Source organism: Ceratocystis lukuohia (assembly GCF_044167205.1).
Source record: "Ceratocystis lukuohia strain C4212 chromosome Unknown Supercontig8_pilon, whole genome shotgun sequence".
NCBI classification, from domain to species: domain Eukaryota; kingdom Fungi; phylum Ascomycota; class Sordariomycetes; order Microascales; family Ceratocystidaceae; genus Ceratocystis; species Ceratocystis lukuohia.
The window spans coordinates 1,620,176-1,640,190 of NW_027263527.1; the positions used below are offsets into that span (position 1 = coordinate 1,620,176).

The 20,015-nt window shown below is 49.1% G+C and overlaps 7 protein-coding genes across 7 annotated transcripts; 4 read left to right on the plus strand and 3 right to left on the minus strand.

Moving 5' to 3' along the window:
• Positions 1-632: 632 nt before the first annotated feature.
• On the plus strand, positions 633-2,952 carry HOO65_080405 (Inner nuclear membrane protein SRC1; the record flags this gene model as incomplete). The annotated part of the gene is made up of 2 exons (XM_071004176.1): positions 633-2,224; positions 2,355-2,952. 2 exons carry the CDS (start codon positions 633-635, stop codon positions 2,950-2,952), a joined length of 2,190 nt encoding a protein of 729 aa, XP_070856635.1.
• Positions 2,953-3,511: 559 nt separating this feature from the next.
• HOO65_080406 (ATP synthase subunit 4) lies at positions 3,512-4,792 on the minus strand (the record flags this gene model as incomplete). Its single annotated transcript, XM_071004311.1, has 5 exons — positions 3,512-3,760; positions 3,919-4,370; positions 4,422-4,567; positions 4,612-4,618; positions 4,762-4,792. The coding sequence occupies 5 exons, from the start codon at positions 4,790-4,792 to the stop codon at positions 3,512-3,514; spliced, it is 885 nt and encodes a 294-aa protein (XP_070856636.1).
• Positions 4,793-5,188: 396 nt separating this feature from the next.
• HOO65_080407 (nucleolar complex protein) lies at positions 5,189-6,945 on the plus strand (the record flags this gene model as incomplete). The annotated part of the gene is made up of 3 exons (XM_071004234.1): positions 5,189-5,796; positions 5,854-6,730; positions 6,808-6,945. The coding sequence occupies 3 exons, from the start codon at positions 5,189-5,191 to the stop codon at positions 6,943-6,945; spliced, it is 1,623 nt and encodes a 540-aa protein (XP_070856637.1).
• A 1,472-nt stretch (positions 6,946-8,417) lies between these two features.
• Positions 8,418-11,563, plus strand: HOO65_080408 (CorA-like Mg2 transporter; the record flags this gene model as incomplete). Its single annotated transcript, XM_071004136.1, has 2 exons — positions 8,418-8,956; positions 9,334-11,563. The coding sequence occupies 2 exons, from the start codon at positions 8,418-8,420 to the stop codon at positions 11,561-11,563; spliced, it is 2,769 nt and encodes a 922-aa protein (XP_070856638.1).
• Positions 11,564-12,236: 673 nt separating this feature from the next.
• On the minus strand, positions 12,237-13,712 carry HOO65_080409 (Cyclin pch1; the record flags this gene model as incomplete). Its single annotated transcript, XM_071004264.1, has 2 exons — positions 12,237-13,046; positions 13,110-13,712. 2 exons carry the CDS (start codon positions 13,710-13,712, stop codon positions 12,237-12,239), a joined length of 1,413 nt encoding a protein of 470 aa, XP_070856639.1.
• A 598-nt stretch (positions 13,713-14,310) lies between these two features.
• HOO65_080410 (serine/threonine-protein kinase prp4) lies at positions 14,311-15,891 on the minus strand (the record flags this gene model as incomplete). The annotated part of the gene is made up of 1 exon (XM_071001553.1): positions 14,311-15,891. The coding sequence occupies one exon, from the start codon at positions 15,889-15,891 to the stop codon at positions 14,311-14,313; it is 1,581 nt and encodes a 526-aa protein (XP_070856640.1).
• A 1,742-nt stretch (positions 15,892-17,633) lies between these two features.
• Positions 17,634-19,406, plus strand: HOO65_080411 (Serine/threonine-protein kinase psk1; the record flags this gene model as incomplete). Its single annotated transcript, XM_071001554.1, has 1 exon — positions 17,634-19,406. The coding sequence occupies one exon, from the start codon at positions 17,634-17,636 to the stop codon at positions 19,404-19,406; it is 1,773 nt and encodes a 590-aa protein (XP_070856641.1).
• Between the last annotated feature and the right edge of the window lie 609 nt (positions 19,407-20,015).

Genomic DNA, 20,015 nt, shown 5'->3' on the forward strand with positions numbered 1-20,015 from the left:
AAAATCAAATAAGTAGCCCGAAACAAAACTCAAACTGAATATATACTTCCAACTTTTTTACATCACGAGCCTTTTGTCTTCATTTGCAGCCGCCCTCAGTTATATATCTCAATTTCCTGTGTGAATCTCCCAGACCTATACCAAAGACTTGTGTCACGTGACTCTCCGCTGTGGGCCCCCGGTTGCCCCCCATTCTTCTCTTGTTGTTGTTTTTTTTTTCAATAGTAAAGCCAAGACCCTGTAAACAACGCAACGCAGGGCTAGGGATTTTAAAGTAAACACATATCTTTTTTTTCATTGCGCATCCTCATCGATCGTCCAAAGCCATCCAAGCCGTATCATCCTACTTTATTTGGCGATGTTCCTGTTCTAGTGTTTGTGAGTCTGACCTGTGCTTTGTCCCATTCCACGACAACAAGCCCTTCGTGATTGTGCTATGAGCCAACCGTGTGCCGCTTTTTGCCTGGAACTGGAAATTACTAACGTTCCTAGTAGCTTCTTCTTATCCTTCTTCTAGCGCCTCTATTTGTTCTACTTCTCCTCAACAAACTGATATAAATATATCACCATCTCCTCTCCCCCACTCCCCTACCCCCCACCCCATATAACCAGGTGCAACCTACGACGCAACGATGGCCGACACCGATGTCGACTACCTCCAGCCTGACTTTGACCCAAGATCAGTGACTATGCCACGTCTGAGGTCTATCATGGTCACCCATAATATCCAGTACCCCTCAACTGCGAAAAAGCAGGATCTTGTGAATCTCTTCAACCAAGAAGTTGCCCCCATGGCAAGGAAGCTTCTGAAACAACGTGCCCGTGTGAAGAGAATGAGCTCCGGCATAATTAATGCTGGCGATATTCTGGACCCCGAAGACGACGAGGATAATATCGTTCCTCGCCCCCCGTCGCGCTCCCGCTCTCGCCGTTCGGCCTCACCAATCAAGCCAGTCTCTCATCGCAAAAGTTCATCACGTCTCCATACTGAGTCTGTCGAACCCGAATATGTCGCTGAGCCTGCGTCTACACGCACCGTTCGCACTACTCGGCGCTCTGCCAGTCGAGGTCTCTCTATGGATCCCGAGCCTATTCATGCTACCCCCTCGGCCCGCCGTTCCCGCGCTAGCTTGACTCCTCAGGTTATTGTCCAAGAACCGACGCAACCCGACGACGATGATATTCCAGATATGCTTTCAGAAGAAGAGCACGAGGAGAGTGTTTTCACGGATGATAACCCCTTCCAGCGCTCACCGCCCAGGGCTAAAACTCCAGGTAGCACCCGTCGAAAATCGGCGGGTCCCGGAACCGCCAAGCGGAAAAGTGCTGGTGCCTCATCTGAAAGAGGCTCACCTATGGGCGTCACTCTGTCTAGCATTATGGCGCAACAGCAACAACAACAATCACTACTCCCTAAAGCCCGCAGCCCGTCTGCTGAACTAGGAAGAATTCCCTCCCCTGCACCTTCTACTCAGCGAAATCTCTCGCCGTCCCCTGTGCCACGACGCAGTCCTTCTCCCGGCCCATTCCCTGAGTATCAGCATGACATTGATGCTGGAGAAGAGTTTACTCCCGAGGCTCTACAGCAGCTCGAGGCTGACATCGCAGCCTCTGGCCAATCCGCAACCGCCTCATACAAAGCTACAGATCCTAGTCGCAAGTTTGATTTTGCCACCCCTCTCTGGGTTTTGCTTTTTACTATATTCGCTGCCTACGGAGTGTGGTACCGCCAAGAAAAGATTGCCGTGGGGTACTGTGGTCTAGGCCGAGAGCCTACCCAGATCATCCCGGTCGATGTGCCAGTGCCAGACTGGATCGTTCCATTTATCGAGCCTCAGTGCGAGCCTTGCCCTTCTCATGCCTACTGCTACGAAGACTTTGTCGTTCGCTGTGAGGCTGATTTCATTATGAAGCCTCACCCTCTGTCTCTCGGTGGCTTGATTCCTATCCCGCCTACTTGCCAACCCGACGGGGAAAAGGCTGTGCGTGTCAAGGCTGTGGCTGATAAGGTCATTGAGGAGCTCCGTACTCGCCGTGCCGAGCATGAGTGTGGCGGCATTCTCAACGAGGATGGCGAGAAGCAGGGTAGCCTAGAAATCAAGGAGCAGGCTCTTAAGGAGATCATCAGTCGTCAGCGCCGTAAGAAGCTCGCTCAACAAGAGTTTGACGATCTTTGGGACGCTGCTATTGGGGAGGTCAAGACACGCGACGAAGTTGAGATTACGTAAGTGAAGCCCGTGCTATTTTCCACTGCAGCCTTTTTGCAAAAGCAGTTGTTCGCGTGATCATGTAACTAGAAACCAGCTCTCATCTGACGTTATTCAAACTAACCAGACCGATTGCCACTCCCACAGAGAAACCGATTCCGGAGATCTTTCAGACACGTACCTCTCTTCCACCTCTCTCGCTAGACTTCCAGTCACGTGTGCCATCAAGAGAACGTTCGTCAAAGGACTGGAACGACATCGCTTCGGAATTGGGGCTGTAGTTGCCGTTCTAGTCATTGGCTTATATATTCGCGGCCGGTACCGCAACTACGTGGCCACCTCAGCTAAGATCCCAGCCCTAGTAGACCATGTGCTGGACCGCCTATCCAAGCAAAAGGAAACGGCTGATGAAGAGTATGACGATCCGTGGCTCTTCCTACCCAATTTACGTGATGATGTTCTACGTTCCGTCCACTCCCTTTCGGAACGTGAGCGCATCTGGGTGCGTGTTATCCGCGTCGTCGAACAAAATGCCAACGTTCGTACAGCCCAACGCGAGAGCCGGTCTGGCGAAGTTGGCCGTGCCTGGGAGTGGATTGGCCCGGTGAGCAGTGATATGTCAGGCAATCGCCGCAAGAGCGGCAGGACTTCGTACGGTGTGGATACGGCGACGTCATCGTCGTCAGTCAAGTTAGAGACGCCTGAACGGGCGCAATGGGGAGAAGGCAAGCGACCGATTTATTAGGTAAAGTTGGTATGAAATGCCGTAGCCGCTTTTGGTTGTTTCTTAATCAAATTGAAAAGAAAAAAACATTAAATATAATAATAGTGTCATTTGCATGTGCGAAGGTGTTGCTTTGACTAAGTGAGTGTGACGTCTCTGGGGCTTTTATAAATAGGGTAATGTTCTGCTCCGATATTTGTCCGAAAATCCATTAAGTGTATAGGGATCATGCAAGACTGGGAGGAATTGAAAACATCATTCACGAATGCTCACAAAAAGGGCTTGTAAGTGTAGTTTAACAAAGTATATTGCACACGTGTTTACAACTAGGATAGGTAAACACAATAAAACAGCCAAAAACGCGAGAGCCACACTAAATGCGGCAATTCTGTTGTTGGCTTGTAGGTTTCGGATAGAACATGACTTTGCTTTGAAAGCATGTTATGAGGGGCAAAGGTTAATCGGGGGGGCGCTGAGCAAGGGAGCTGGAGATAGATCGTATGGATGTCAAGTGAGAGATTTGGAGAAGGGCAAGATCAAAGACATGAATTTTATATCTATGGTATCAGTCATTTGTGATCTAAGCCTTGGCCTGGGCAACAATCTTCTCCACCTCAGTAACACTCTGGCGCAGGATCTCCTGCAGAGCCTTGGGGCTGGTCAGCTCCTTGGTGGCCTTAGCAATGACGTAGTCAGCGGTCTCCTTCTGCTGGCGGGCCTTGACCTGCGACTCGTAGCGAACCCATGAGTCGAGAACAGCCTTGGCCTCAGCGGCCAGAGCAGTCTTCTGCTCCAGCTCAAAGGACTCAGCCTCAACGCGAGCAGTCTCCTATAGAGCGGGGTAGGTTGGTTAGTGGGACGTGACCAAGGAAAGAAATTGACATAGTTAGAAAGCGGAGATCCACGGGTCAATGGCTGACTGTGAAGCACCTCCGAGCTTCCGATGCTGTGTGGTGGTAATGGTGTAGAAATACAAAGCAAACGCACCTTAGAAACCTCAAAGAGGGACTTGGTAATGGAGACAACGCCAGACATCTCCTGGACGGAAGAGATGCGGGTCTTGACAGCCTGAGTGTGGTCCTCACGAGCCTGGTTCAAGATGTTCTTGATCTTGTCGTTCTGAGTCTTAGCCCACTCAGAGTACAGGGGACCACCAAACTTGATGAGAGAGCCCCAAACACCCAGAAGGCAGAAGGCAACGACGGTCTCCTCATTGACAACATAGTACTCGTTGCTGATAGCATAGACCGACAGGGCAGCAGCCGATGACAGAATGGCCGACTTGGAAATCAGCGAGTTGCCGGGCAGAGCATCGATGATGGACTGGGCCTTCTGGGTAGGGTTGGGAGTCGGAGTGTTGGTGGACGAGGCACGGACGGCCATGGCGGAGATGGCGGGAGCGGCGCTGCGGGCCACTGTCGGCCGCAGGAGAGGCGCGACTATCCCAAGAGAGAAGAGACATTAGTCAATTATATCCCCGGAATACGCACGTATACAAAAAAGAACTCGCTTCCAGGTTTCGGAGGCCATTGACGACAAGGGAGACTCATAGGCAAAGTCAGGTCGGCCGGCCGGCGGTGGTAGCTTGCCACAACCAGGCAATGGGGTTTCCGGGAGGCCAGTACCAGCAATTGGGCTTGACTTTTTGTCAAATTTCTATCCAAATCTATGCCTTCATACTCTCTGTCTAGAGAATATGAAGAGGAGAATAGAATCACCAAAAACAGCCTCGCCGGACTAGTTTGCCCATATCAAATGCAAGTATTTTTCAGCCAGCCATTGAAACCACAAAGTCCGCCTAAACAAAAGAAAGGTTTAGTTGTTACTCACCGACAGCGCTACGAGCCAAACGGGACGCCATTGTAAACTATGAACACGAAATCGAGGAGGGGAGGTGAGCAGAAGGGGGCGGGTTCACTTCGATTATTCGGCTTGCGGTCGTTCGGAGCTTGGAGGATTCTAGCTGAGAGTTTTATCGCGCTGTTACTATTCAGAGGCCCTGCAGGCCCGGCAAACTCGAATATCACGTGATGTCCCTTGTCCTTCCGACATTAAACTTTTGCACAATGTTGAATGACTAAGCACTGATACTCGCTCTAGCTGATAAGAACACGATAAGAAAAGTCTCCATTTTAATTTTCAAAATGTCGTTTGAGATTTTGAGAGCCTGGCAGTTGAGCCGAGTTGATACTGGTGTTATTTTCTGCCATTCACTCGCTTACCCTATTTTCAGTCTTGACCACCATCAGTTATCATTATGCCTTCATCTGCAACTAAAGATGCGCTGAAGCGCAAACGCAAACTTGCTGGCTCCGAAGCGCCCAAGAAACGCCGCCGGTCTGTTGGGAGTGACGACGGGATGGATGTTGGGACACAGATCCTCGAGCTTGAGGCACAGATCCTAGAATCCAAGAAGCACTACAACAATTTGACAAAGCTGTTCGATTATATTGAAGACTACATGGACAATTCTGAACTCTCCATGCTATCTGCGGTGGCTTGCTGCAGAGTGTTCATTAAACTGCTGGCTGCGGGCCGGCTACTGCCTAAGAAGGGGCTTTCAGAAAAAGATCTCGTAGTGGTCCAGTGGTTGCGCGAACGCTACGTGGCATACCGGGCTCTCCTGCTAACATTGATGAGCGTTGATGAATTGTCTTTGACTATTCTAACTTTGATCATGAAGCTACTCAAGGTAGAGGCGCAATACCTGAATAACAAGGAAGAGTACCAATTTCCGCCTTTTTTTGCCACGAATTTGATCAAGACGCTCTTGGAAGAGTGCGGCAGTGAGGTCCGCAAGGAGTTCATCAGCGAGTTTGTGGATGAGTTTGATGACATCAGATACTTTACACTACGAGCAGTCAAGTAAGTTAGCCTGCTAAATTCATACTACTGGACCCTTTGCTAATGGCGGCTCAACAGAACGCTGGTTGGGACCTGGTCCGAGGATAGGCAATTTTTTGACACCACTTTCGAGTTCCTTTCGGCTATCGATGGTGTCCCCGACTCCAATGATGAGCTACAAGACTTTTACATTGAAAAGCCCAAGGTCAAGTCTCACCCTCTTTTTTCTGTCATTCAGCACAAGAGACAAGCACAGGACGCATGGCTTGCGCTGATGGCTCATGGTTCAACCAAGGACCGACGGAAGAAGATCCTCAATGTCCTGGTTGAGACAATAGCCCCATGGTTCCTGAAGCCCGAGCTATTGGCCGACTTCCTGACCGATTGTTACAATATGGGTGGTGCAACATCCCTACTTGCGCTCTCAGGTGTCTTTTATCTTATTGAAAACCGCAATCTGGACTACCCATCCTTTTACACCAAGCTGTACTCGCTTCTAGATCGCGATATCCTGCACTCAAAACACCGCTCCAAGTTTTTCCGCCTGATGGATACCTTCCTATCTTCTTCGCATCTTCCAGCAGCATTGGTCGCCAGCTTTATCAAGCGACTAGCGCGATTGGCTCTTTCAGCTCCGCCTAGTGCGGTTGTCTTTGTGGTCCCTTGGGTATACAATATGTTCCGCGCACATCCCCTCTGCACGTTCTTGCTCCACCGTGAGATCCGTGATTCAGAACTGAAGAAGCTGGTAGAGAACGAGGGTTTTGGGGACCCTTTTAATCCCGATGAGGCAGATCCAATGGAGACGGGCGCCACGGATAGTTGCTTGTGGGAGTTAGTGCAATTGCAGAACCACTACCATCCGAATGTTGCGACAATTGCAAAGATTATTTCTGAGCAGTTTACTAAGCAGTCGTACAATCTAGAAGATTTTCTGGACCACTCATACAACAGTGTAAGTGCTGCTTGTCAAAATATTTAATTGGAGCGTATGTGTGAAACTCGCTAACTGAACCTATCTTCTCTATGCAGTTGCTCGAGGCCGAGATGAGCAAAGATGTACGCAAAGCTCCGGTTGTTGAGTTCCAGATTCCTAAGCGCATCTTTTTGCCGCAGGATAAAGACTCTGGTGTTGCCGATAACCTAGTTGTCAAGCTGTGGGAGTTTTAGGCGGGAACAACTAGTAGGGTTTGTTCAGGTATACTTGCATTTGCATATCGATTTATTTCTGGTTTCTGGTTTCTTGTGTCTTGTGTTTTAATTTGGAGTGGTACTTGCAGTAAACGTACCTAAAAGCAAATTGGTTGCCTACGGAGTTTCCGAGCGAGATTAAGGTATCGCATCTTTTTTTTGGGGTATATTTTGGTTTTTCTTTTTACATATCCAAGTTGAACACAACCGAGGTCATGACGAAGTTGCGTGCTTAGCTTTGCTTGTTTCCTTTTTCTGAGGAGGTCCAAGCATTCAGATTAAGCTTTTAGATAGCTTGCTTACATGCCAAACCAAGTCAATGCCTTGGTTTCCTTTAGCTCCTTACATTTCACCCCGGATGTGGTGCGACAACAAGCCTTGTCAAGTCTCTAGTTGTGCCTAGTGAAATGAAGCCCTGCTTTCTGTAGCACTTCTAACAGTGGTGGCGGCGTAAAACGCGAGCATCCAAGCAGGGCTGAAGGTTAAACCCATGAGCGGCTGTTCAGAGTGGAGACATGCCTTGCTCCACGTCCGGATCAAGCAAGGTAGTTGTTTCCTAAAAGAGGCCTTCTTGTAGTCAGAAAACAAAGGTTCTGAACGAAACTAGCAGTTACCAACTAGTTCAGACTAGAAATTTTGACGGCTTGCGACAGTTGCTCACGCCGAAGGCTAGAAACAAAAGCGGCAACTGCTACTTTCTAAAAGTCTCTCAATATTTTCCCGCCCTCCCCTCTTCTCTAGTTAATTTGTTCTTTTCATCATCGTATTTAATGCTCTTCTTATGTCGCTTTTTCCAATTAGTTTTGCTTCAAATCATTTTGAGATTTTTTTTTTTTAATTTCCTTGACAGATTGTGTTCATCTCCATGGCTTAGTCCCCTGTTCTTTTTCCTCTTTGCATCTCTAGTATTTCCCCAACTAAACTGCCATGCGCACACAGGTAACTATGCACCATCCAGCTCGCATCACATCTCTTGCGCCCTAATCTACTGAGTTATCAAACCATCGCCCCCAATTGAAGTATAGTCACCATCACGAGGTATGTTTAATCGTAACCCGGAAAATGCAAATGCAGCCACTAAAACGGCGCAAAAATTCTTGGCTGTGCTGTATTACGCTGTCAATCAGGGCTATCACACTCTTAATTACGCACCTGCCAATGAAACCACCATGATTTCAACGACAGCAAACGCACGTCCAGCCAGCTCTGCGCAGGGCCTGTGTTTGTGTGGCTGTTCAGTTACTCTTCTCCCTAAATTCTAAGACTGACTTGACTTGCTTCTACAGTACCTCTCGACTGTTTGCTACGCTATTTCCCATTTGCCACAGCCCTGTCCGACCACACCCACTTTGTTTGATGTCAGTCGAATCGGCTCCCTTCCTAGCCTTCCCTGCAAGATAAAATACCACCACTCCCCCAGACGCACTTTGCTGCTGTTTTAAAACTTCGCCATGTCATCAAAGGCCCCTGCCACGTCTTCCGCCAGCAACGCTCCTCTCTCGAGCTCCCGCTCACGCTCCCGATCCCGCTCCCACAACCATAGCCATAAAATTAGCCACACTCACAATAGCATTTACACTCCTGGAGGCCAACTCGCATCTGAATATCCCCATATAAGCCTCCCACAAGATTTATCAGCTAGCTCAGCTGTAAACCCTTCCTGCTCTCCCCAACCCTCTGGTTCTGTTGTTCCAACTTCTGCGCTTGCTTCTGCTTCTGCCTCTGCTTCTGTTCCTACTCTCATGGGCTCTTCTAGTAAGCGGCGCAAGAATCGCGGAGGACGTAAAAAGCGCACGCGTAGAAAGTCTTTTGCTGTACCAGTCGAGGAGTCTCATGACGAGGGAGCAGGCTCTGGCGTCGAAGTCAGCCAGGTTCGAGAGTGGGCAGAAGAAGATGACGATATGGAACGAGAAGAAAGTGTTTTTACAGCACTTCCCCGACGACATACCAGCGGCGACGTCATCCAGCCTGACACGTCAGTCGATCACAGGTAAGCTCAACCAATTTACGAATAACTACTTTCCTTCTCCTAACCCCCCTATTGCATAACACGGGCTCTCGCTTTTGACCTTGTCCTGCATGAGTGGACAACCCCATACATGCATACTTTTTTATGTATGAGGTCACGATTTGGCTCCCGTATGCACTGCACTCCTCTCAAACATAAAAGCCGCGTGATGTGGCATTGGGCGTCTTGTTCGCTTTCGGGCTAGGTAGCTCGCCAGATCATATTTTTTTTTTTTCATTGCAACACATCTCAGCCCCTATTCATCCTATTTTTGCACTTGCGCAAGATACTCGCCTACATGCATTTTTGTTGCTTTTTTCTAACCTCGGTTCTCCCATTGATAGAGATCAAAAGTCTAGCCGTCCTCGACGACCCTCCATGACGCTACCGAATTCCTCCTTCGCACCACCTTTCACATTCCAACGGAATCGTTCTTCGCGTCAAGATGACTCAGACAGTGACGATGGCAAGAACGACTCATTTGACGAAGGCGTGCCTCTTTTATCATCTTCGCGCTCTAAAAGAGGCGCTGCGCCCATTGCTGTACCAAACTATGGGGTTGGCCAGTCTATCAGCCGCCGAAGCTCGACCCCGTCTTTACGCAACCGACTGAACTCTCATTTAACACCAAACGTCGAACGCAAAAACAATGTTAATTATCCTCCATCTATACCTGGATCTCCTACCTTGGGTCCCTCTGATGGCCCTGACATGACATTCGGTGATGTCATGATTCGCCATGAGCTCTCTCGACACGCCTCTGATGATAGCAGCCAACGAAACCATGGTCTCTCTGATGTTGATGACGACAACCTTGGCCACAGTCCTAGAAGTACGAGTACTAGCAAAAGAGGACCAATGTCCTCAACTGGCATGGGATTCTCTACATCAGTCGATGAAAACAATCGTGATGATAATGAAGACCCTCGCTCACAAGTATTTGGGTCACGTCAACGTGAAAGACGACGTCGCCGTTGGCCAGACCTGTCAGTTCTACAAGAATGGAGCACATATGAGAAGGAAAGCAGAACAGAGGGACTTAGGGCCAAGAAGATCACAGAGCCGCAACTCATCAATGGCCGGCTCCGTCCTGTCAACAAAGACTGGTATCTTTCAGCTGAAGAGTTCCCTTATCGCTTCACCTACTTTAATGAAGAGTTGCCGAGTACTATTCATAGCCAAACAATATCCGAGTTAGTGCAAAGCGACGGTTCATTCCGAGAGCTTTTCCTACCCGATCGCCGAGTTTTGTCTGATGACTCTGACAGTAGCTCGTCGTCAGAGGATGAGCGAGTAAGCTTCAATGCACATATGCGCGGAGCAACCAATAATCAAAATCCACTTTCTAAGACGCCCTCACGAAATCTCGGCCGCGGATCGTCTACTCTACTAGGCTCAGGCTTTGGCTCTGAAATTCAGCGAGAGATGTCTTCTTTTCCAGATACACCACTGTCGAACTCGCTCAATGGCCGTGATGTCCCGGGCAACATTAGCCTTCCGGCAAGTCTTCCATCAGCCACTGTTACCCCTATTCAGGAAAAGACTCCACGGCTTGGAGACCGGCCTGTGTGGTGGCTAGACATCATGAATCCAACAGAAGCTGAGCTCAAAGTAATAGCCAAAGCCTTCGGCATCCACCCGCTCACGGCCGAGGATATTATGCTTCAAGAAGCGCGAGAAAAGGTTGAGTTGTTCCGTCACTATTACTTCGTCAACTACCGTACCTTTGACCAAGATGTCAACAGTGGGGAATATTTAGAGCCAGTGAACATGTATGTTGTCGTGTTCCGTGAAGGCGTTCTCAGCTTTCATTTTAGCATGACGCCACATGCTGCAAATGTGCGTCGGCGTGTGCGTCAACTCCGTGACTACTTGATTGTATCGTCAGATTGGATTTCCTACGCCATAATTGACGATATTACCGATGCTTTTGTACCGTTAATCCAGAGTATTGAGGACGAAGTCGACGACATTGACGACGTCATCCTCAAGATGCACAATACCGGTGGCAATACCATGAGCAATCTCTTTGGGGCTAACAAAAAAACCAGTGATGCATCTTCTATGCACTCCGGCTCTAGTGCCTCCACTGCCGAATCTAGCGGCGACATGCTGCGGCGTGTGGGCGACTGCCGCAAGCGCGTCATTTTACTATACCGCCTACTGGGCAATAAGGCCGACGTCATCAAGGGCTTCGCTAAGCGCTGCAACGAGCGGTGGGAAGTAGCACCACGTTCCGAGATTGGCCTTTACCTAGGCGATATCCAGGACCACATTGTCACGATGACAGCCAACCTTAGCCACTACGAGCGCATGTTATCACGCTCACATGCCAACTACCTCGCGCAGATCAATATCGAAATGAGCGAGCGGCAGGAAAAGACCGCCGATGTCCTGGGCAAGCTGACGGTTCTAGGAACCATTGTATTACCCATGAACATTATCACCGGTCTCTGGGGCATGAATGTCTGGGTGCCAGGTCAAGGCACTGATAATGACTTGACGTGGTTCATGTGGATCTCAACAGGGCTCCTCATGTTTGGCGGTGCCTGCTATTTGATTGCGAAGCGTGTGTATGGTATTGTGTAGCAAGGAGGCTGCATCAGGTGAGAATCATAGCATCACCTTTCTCCTAATCGCCGGTCTTTATTTTCACATGCGTACATGCAGACCATATATCCCTGGGCAAAAACAGATACGAACAATATAACCAAAGATACAGGAATAATAGACTAAGTATTTAAGAAAAGCGCAATTTAGCGGTTCGCTGGCTTTTCTATCTAGCAAAAAGTGTCCCTTTATTTCAGTCTGAGCCCGTAGTGTAGAAAAAAGAAAATCAACGACAAACATGAAAACTCTAGACGCGCAGCAACAAACAACATGTAGAAATAAAACTCCGCCTCCGATTAGCCTAGAGGGGAAAGATGTGAATAATAGAGCCAAGAATAAAAGATGAAAAAGAAAGGGAATAATACGAAGGAAACTGGCAACTAGATATTCTTTTGGAGCCAAAGACGCACTGAAGTCTAGCTGGAACAAACGTGCGAAAGTCAAAGCCAGCACGGTAAATAAAAGGACACAATGCAAGGCAAGACAGGCCGAGAGCGGAGAGAATAAAGGAGGAATAGATGTATAGATGAGAAGGGGAATAAACGACACGGTAGTCAAACAACCACGAAAGCGAAGATATTAGCAAGAGAATGCATAAGTCGGGCCAGATCAATATATACTATACGTACGAGAAGAGGCCCCTCTTGCTGTTTTACTCGCGATCCTCGCTCATGCGAATACGCTTCGAAATCGACTCATCCCCCTCCTCACCAATGCTATTCTTGCGTTTGAGCGACGGTGTTGGAGATGCCCTTGCCTCAGTATTCTCGTACAGCCTCGACTCCGAGTCTGCAGACATCGATCCATTGCCGTTAGCACCTGCACTCCACTGGACAGCCCCATCCCCGTGGGCACTGATAGGCGTACTAGCTGGTGATACACGTGGCAGTGCCTCGCCTGTACGTCTGGTGCTATTAAGCACAAAGCTAGGCGAGGAGACGTTGGGGATCGGTTTACGTAGAGGGTTCTCTGTATAGAATTGGCACAGCACACGTATGGCACGGGCGCAGTTATCCTCGTTACTGTGTAGGAAGACCCACCACGGCTGGCCGTCGACGTCATCGATTAGTTGATTTGTGTGGATGCTGGCAAAAAAAATGGCACTGATAGCTACATCGCGCGCAGACAAAAGCAATGGCAGATTCGTCAAACAGGCATCGTTACAGAAGGCCCAGGCTGCCTGGCGCAACGTGCGATTAGGGTATATGTGCAAACGCAACATGATGTCGCGCAGGTGCTCGTAGGGGTTTTCAATCATGAGGTCAAAAGTGAGAGCCTCAAGCATCATTTCTTCGTACATAAGAATGCTGTCACGCCAACGCCAGTAGTCTTTGCTCTGTTCGTCGATTATCAAGCGCGGGTTCTTCTGCCCAACTTTGGCAACGGCAATGATTATGTCTTTAGTTTTGCGACATATCTCTTCAGTCTTGTTTGCCAGAAACAGAGCAGTCGCAGCAATGTTCTTTGCTGGTGTTAGTTACCTAAAGCATTTTATGAGGGGAGATAGGCTTTCTTCAAGACTCACATAATGATGCACTCCAGCTTTTTGTTCTACGAGACTATATCTCATGTAGAATCTATGGAAAAAGACCCCGGCCACCCAAAGGGTCATCTGAGGCAGCTCCAAAAGACCACCAGCCTGGTAGATGAAATTGACGCCCTTAGCACGCCGTAGGCGTTCTTCAGCCGGGCTTATACCATCGATGACTGAAGGTGTGCTAACTACCTCTTCCTCTGTAAAGCACCATTGCTGCAGAGGCGCATCAGGACGTGGTTTAGTAGGTGCAGAAGCCGGCGGCGGAGGGACTGGGTTAGTCATTGCCGGGGGGCGCTGTGGCAGCGACATGCGCTGGGGAAGAGAATGGGTGGCTGTGGTTTTTTGAGCAAGGCTATTATTTTGGACGGTGGATTTTGACTCCGAGGCAGCGTCGTTGTCGTCGGCAGTCTCACCCAGTTCGGGGGATCGCAAAACGTAGTTGTCGCGACTAGCACTGCCAGTCGAGCTCGCTTGTCGTGGTGATCGAAGGGGGCTCAGAGATACAGACGAAGCGACCGCGTTAGCTGTAGCAGCTGCTCCGGCGGGTTGATAGTTCTCTCGAGGAGGTCGATACGGCTCGACACTAGTCATGGCACTAGGACAAGGCAAGTTGGGGATGGATCGTACACTTCAAGTGTGTCTCTATATATATTCCGGATAACAATCGTTCGAGCCGACTTTAGCCCAAAGTCAAACGAGATAGAAAAACGTAGAACTACTTATTCGCGTATCAGAAACAATCTTCGGGTGATGATCTGGTGGTCGTGCAAGGCGTCGCCGAGAAATGACGTTATAATGAATGGCGATGCGGCCGTTTTCCAGCTTCATCCACAGTTGAAAATAAACACAAAATAAATCGAAGGACTGAGGAAAATCATGCGGCTCCAGCCACTCGTCAAAGCCGCCCTTACAAAGTCCTTTTGTGGAACGGTAGAAATGCAAGGAAAAAGAAGCCAAAAGCAAATGCGCAATCAGAGGTTCAAGACAAACGCAAAAGCTTGAGTATGTAGCTTAGTCATCAGTGCATGCAGCGATTAGTCATCTTAGAAAATGGGTACTAGCACAGGCACAAGCAACCAAAGCTACAGAGAGGGCCCCCTACACAATCACACAAGCAGTATTGGTCTCTGTCTCTTTGTTTCTTACTTTCTTCCTCTTTTCTTCTCTCTTTCTCTCTATTCTACGCATCTCAAATCCCCTCCCCGTCGTTCCGCCCCCACAGTTTGATTGTCCGGTCGTGGCCACCGCTCACAATCCACTTTGAATCCTGGCTAATATCTACACTACCGACTGGGCCTGTGTGCCCATTTAGTGTCTGGACAATTGCCCAGTCATCCGCTGAAAAGACCTTGACCGTGCGGTCGTAGCTACTCGACACAAAAAATGTGCCCGACTTTTTCGGCTGCTGTGCGCCCTTGTCATCCACACCTGGTGTTGTCATCCCAAATAATGGGTCATCCAGGCCTTTATACCATCGTAGATCTGACACGGCGCTTGTATGTGCGCCAATAGCTGCTGTCTGCTGCACCTTTCTGATGTCCCAGCATTTGATCCAGCCGTCGGCAGAGCCCGATATCACACGGTGCCCGTCAGAGCCCCAGTCAAGCGCATGGATAGGCCTAATGTGGCCATCAAGAATCATGACAGTGCGACCGGACCGCAAGTCCCAAATACGGCCCAAGCTGTCAAGGCCGCCACTAGCAATAAGAGATCCGTCGCCATTAAAACTCACTGCGTATACGCCCCGAGAGTGCCCCTCCTGTAGTAAAAGCTCCTGTGTGGTTTCTGCATCCCATAATCTCCAGGTGCAGTCATCTGATGCAGACGCAACGAAGCGCCCTGACGGGTGAAATTCAACGCGACACACACGCGAGCTATGGCCTTGTAACGAGGCTTTAGGCGTATCTTGTGTCAAGGACCACAGGTTGATGTGACCTTCAGCACCTCCAGTAGCCAGGCTAATAGAATCGGAATTCGAATCGTCCCACGAGCAAACAGATCCAGGACGCCATGTAATCCCAGAAATTTTCCCACTATGCCCTCGCAATAGGAACTTCTCGTTCAAATTAGGCATGTCGAAGATTTTGATCTGTCCGCCCCAGTTTCCAACTGCTACTGCCTCGCCACCTGGCGCTATTCGGGTCATACTAACATGTCTATCGCCAGCAGTCTGAGAGCCTTGGAGCTCAAATGCTGCTAGTTTTTCCTTAATTTCTTTCCGAAATTTGACGTGTGTACGTAGAGGAATAGTAGATTCGGTTTTTTGGAACGCAGTACGCTTTGCGGCACGTGGAAGCGAGTATTTCGTGATGTCGATACGAGCCTTTAGTAAATCAGCTGTTCCTCTTGTGTAAAACTCCTCCTCTGCCTCATCAGAGTCAGAGTTGTCGCCCTCACCCATTTCTGTGTCCTGCACATCGCCGTCGGCTGACGGACCTGTTGTGCCTGAACGCTCGAGCTCCTGTGTCATGAGTTCCCGCAGACGCTCGCGGCGGTCGTAAAGGCCCTCACCAAACAGTGTTATGGGCTCGCCAAACTCTCTGAGCTTCGCCCGTACTCTTGTGTCGTCAGTCGGTACAGCAATGGTCTTAGCAAGTCGTTTACGCTCCATTTGCGACAGAATCGCAGAGGCCTTCTCACTACCAATTCCAGTTCCAGAAGCGCCCGTGTTGTATTCGTAGTCCATGGGCACATCTTCGAGCGCAATGCCTTTATCGGCAGCAGGCTTCTCGTCAGCATCTTCGACAAAGGCCCGTCGTGAGGGATGCATTGTGGGGGATGGTTGAAATATGTTTAACCTGTGAAAGGGTATTGGGTTCGTTTTTTTGTGCGGGTGCTTCCAATATTTAAATGCGGAAGTTCGATAGACAGCAAGTAAGATGGGCGGTGGTGTTGATGGCGTCGTCCTAGTACAGGTAGCCACACAGCCTTACCGAAGCTACAAGGGCAAGGCTGAAGATTCCAATTTTTTGGAGCAGCCGGCAGAAAAAGACAGCCTCATTATTTACCGGTCATTAGCCGAGGGAGAAAAAGCGGTGAGAAACTAAAGTCAACGTCAATTCATAACTTTGAGGATGACAACGGCCGACGGGGAGAACAAGGTTGTGTAAAGACTGGAGGATCACTAAGGGGATCTTGGATCAATGACATTGTTTTTAGGTGCGTTGTGGCATCGGTACGACCGACAGGCACAGGTTGATGTTGGTGGTGTTATACTATAGTATGCAGTACAAATAGAGGAGTTGAGGCATGGTAGTTTCAAAGAATGCCAAGATAAATTTAATAACCTGAAACCCTTGAGACAGCTCTTCTTAACCGGGGGGATGTCCTTCTCGGAAGGCCTGCAAGATGCATCGACGGCACTGGGCTGCAGAAGAAAAGTGGTTGTTGACAATGGAACGGTTGCTTTTTCAAGGGAATCCTAACAAAGGTAAAAAAACAACAATAAATGCATGTTTTATTTTTTTTACCAATATCTCACCGAAATCTCGGTGCATGCTCTTCGTCTCCTGGCTACTAGCATTAGTTGCTCTTTCATTAGCCCCCTTTTACTTGCTTCACTCACAGCCCAAACTCCCAACTCAAAGATTCAAGCAAAACAATCAAAATGGGCCAATCATGAAGTGTCTCGCGTCAAGACCTAGACAGATATGCGCAGCCCCAGGTTGCGGGAAGGCCCATAATTTTCCCTTTTAGGGCTTAATGCCGACCGATTACAGTGTGCTATGCTTGGGCTTTCTTGTTGCGTCTTTGTACCTTGTACCATTTTAGTGCTATTTTTGATTTGGGCTTTTTTTCCTCCATTTTTCTCTCTTTTTTTCTTCTTTTCTAGCTTTATTTTGTTTTTATCACGATCTTTCTTGACAAAATCAAAGAGTCATTCTTTTGATTACATCCTTTACAAATCATCGACATCCTCTCAATCTACTGCTAGCTAGACTATGCTTTTTGTAGACTATCACTATAGTTTTTCCTCTTCTCCTCCTTTTGCCGATCACCATCCCGTCTTCGACTGCTTCTGCCGCTCCTCCGCATCCCGTTTCTGTTCCTGCAAGACCCCGATGCAGAGCTCGCGCGATCGCTCCTTCGTTACTCGTGTCCACCGTTCTTCTGTTGTGCGCGCTGACGCATATCGTCGCCGCGGTGGTCTTTCGGCGTGAATCCGCCTAGTAAATCTAGCAGCAGGCCTTTCTTTTTACCAGTATTTCTCGGCCTACTGCTATATACGCGTACATCCACTATCAATAACAAAGAAACGTGTGCTAGCTCTGTCTGTTCACGAACCGCCCTAGCCAGCAGTCGTTGATTTCTGGTATATAATCTCACACTGCCTTCGTCATATCACCTTTGTGTGCTCCTCCATGGCCCGCTCTGAATAGCCCTTCTCCCCTCTCTTTTATTTCCACTCTTTTATTAGAGTTTTTTTTCCTGCTCCTTTCTGTCTTGTGAAATCCTCTTTCAATTCAACTTGTCAAATTTTAGTCCCGTTTTTTGGCTTCTGCTCTCCACAAAATGCAAGGCCCAGATCCCGCCCTTTGCACGATTCGGGGATTTCAAATGACCCCGATGACATCAGCCGATGAAGATTCTGATGCTGGGGCAAACAGTGCTAGTCGCACGCGCACGGCAGCTGGCATTACTACCAGCTCTTCGGCCCTCGGAAACACGACCAATGTTAGTGGCGTCTCCACCACCACTTCGACAGCGTCTTCCACCAAGACCAAAGTCAAGGTCAAGAAAAGGAGCAAAAAGAAGACCGTCATTGACGACATTGTCAGTGCCAACTGCAGCCCGAGTCTGCGGCCCGCCGCGTCGCCTTCCATGTCGGGAATCTCTATGCTCCGTAACAACCACCACCTGGACATCGACACCCTTAGTCTAGGCAGCTCTACTCCCCTAGACTCATCGTCCCGTGCCAGCACCATGACCATGCGCCGCGTTCCTAGCTACCAAGGCGGCAGGGATATATTTGCCCCCAACCTTGGGCTAAGGAGTATTGAAATGAGCCGTACCAACAGTCGTGACGGCCCTCCAAGCGACGGCAGTGTTTTCTCGGATACTGGATCCACCAGCTACGAAATCCAGCTGGAACACCAGTTTGTCAACGATGATATGCCTGAAAGCCATGCCACTATCAATGCTGCTGGGGAAGAAGTAACCAACCGCAAGGTTTCAGCTAGCGATTTTGAGACTCTGCGATGTCTCGGGAAGGGCGCCTACGGAACTGTAGTTCTTGTCAAACAAAAGTCGACTGGCCGTCTGTTTGCGCAAAAGCAGTTTAAAAAGGCGTCTATTGTTGTCCACAAGAAGCTTGTTGAGCAAACCAAGACAGAGCGGCAGATTCTCGAGTCTGTCAGTCGCCATCCTTTTGTTGTCAAGCTCTTTTACGCGTTCCAGGATCTAGATAAGCTCTATCTCATTCTCGAGTATGGTCAGGGTGGCGAGTTATTTCATCACCTGAAGACGGAGCGCATGTTCTCGGAAGAGGTAGCTGCTTTTTACATGGCCGAGATGATTCTAGCTATTTCGCATCTGCATTCGCACATGGGTGTCGTGTACCGCGATCTCAAGCCCGAGAACTGCCTGCTCGATGCCGATGGCCATCTCTTGCTCACCGATTTTGGCTTGTCCAAAGTCTCAGTTGATCAGGACGACACATGCAACTCAATTCTAGGCACTGTTGAGTACATGGCACCTGAGGTGGTTCAGGGCAAAAAGTACGGCAAAGCCGTGGATTGGTGGTCTCTGGGCACTCTCGGATACGACCTGATGACAGGCTCGCCACCCTTTCGCGGTAGCAACAACGCCAAGATACAGGAAAACATTGTCAAGCAGAAGCTTCAGCTTCCCTACTACCTCAGCGCTGATGCCAAGGACCTGCTCACTAGGCTGCTCAAGCGCGATCCGGCCAAACGTCTGGGAGCTAACATGCCACGCGATCTGGTGACTATCAAGAAGCATCGCTTCTTCCGCAAGATTGACTGGAAACTTCTAGAGGCCCGCGAGCTTGAACCGCCAATTCAGCCGCTCATTACAGACCCAGAGCTGGCGGAGAACTTTTCTGTTGAATTTACTGATTTGACGCTGAGCCCGCAAGGCTCATTTGCTGAGGGCTGTGGAACCGCGTATGGCGCCAGGCTGTCTGACGCAGCATCAGCAGCAGCAACGGGCGGTGTCGATATCAGGACTAGTCGTGGTTCACTAGATGACCCGTTCCACGGATTCAGTTTTGTTGCCCCTAGCAGTCTGTTGGAGAATGAGCGATTCATTGCCTTAGGGAGCTAGTAGAGCTTACGACATGATTAATTGGGAGACGCAGGCTAGGGAGAGTGTCAGCCGGCGGTCGCAGCGGTAGATTACTGTTCCATTTTAGAATGATCCGCGGGTTTGAACAATTATGAGATAGATTGCGAGGGCGGGGGCGGGTAATGGGGAACAGGAAGATGAGGGGCAAGTTCTCTCATTCTTTGCCTTGGAGTTTAGGTTTCTATGCACTAGTGTTTGGTTGTTTGCTTCGAGTCTATTTTAGAGGAAGGCAAATCAATGCGTTCGTCCGTAGGGCTTTGTTTTTCGGGATTGGCGAGATTATCATGATTGTGGTGATGATTTACTTGGTCTCAGGTGACCGCACAAGAAACTAGACGGGGTTGGAAGCTTTGGGCCTAGTATAATCTTGGAGCTCGAGCTCTAGCTATGGCACATGCGGATCATGGTGTCTCCCCATGTTTTTGTTTTTTTTTCGTTTTGTTTCCTTCTGATCTGAAAGCATATTACTGATAGAGTTTCTGTTATCTCCTCCTTTTTTGTCGTTCGTTTCCATGGCTAGTCAAGTCCTAGTTACAATGCCGCAAGCAGCGGCCAAGCGCCATTTCCTAGCCAATTGCTTTTTGGGCA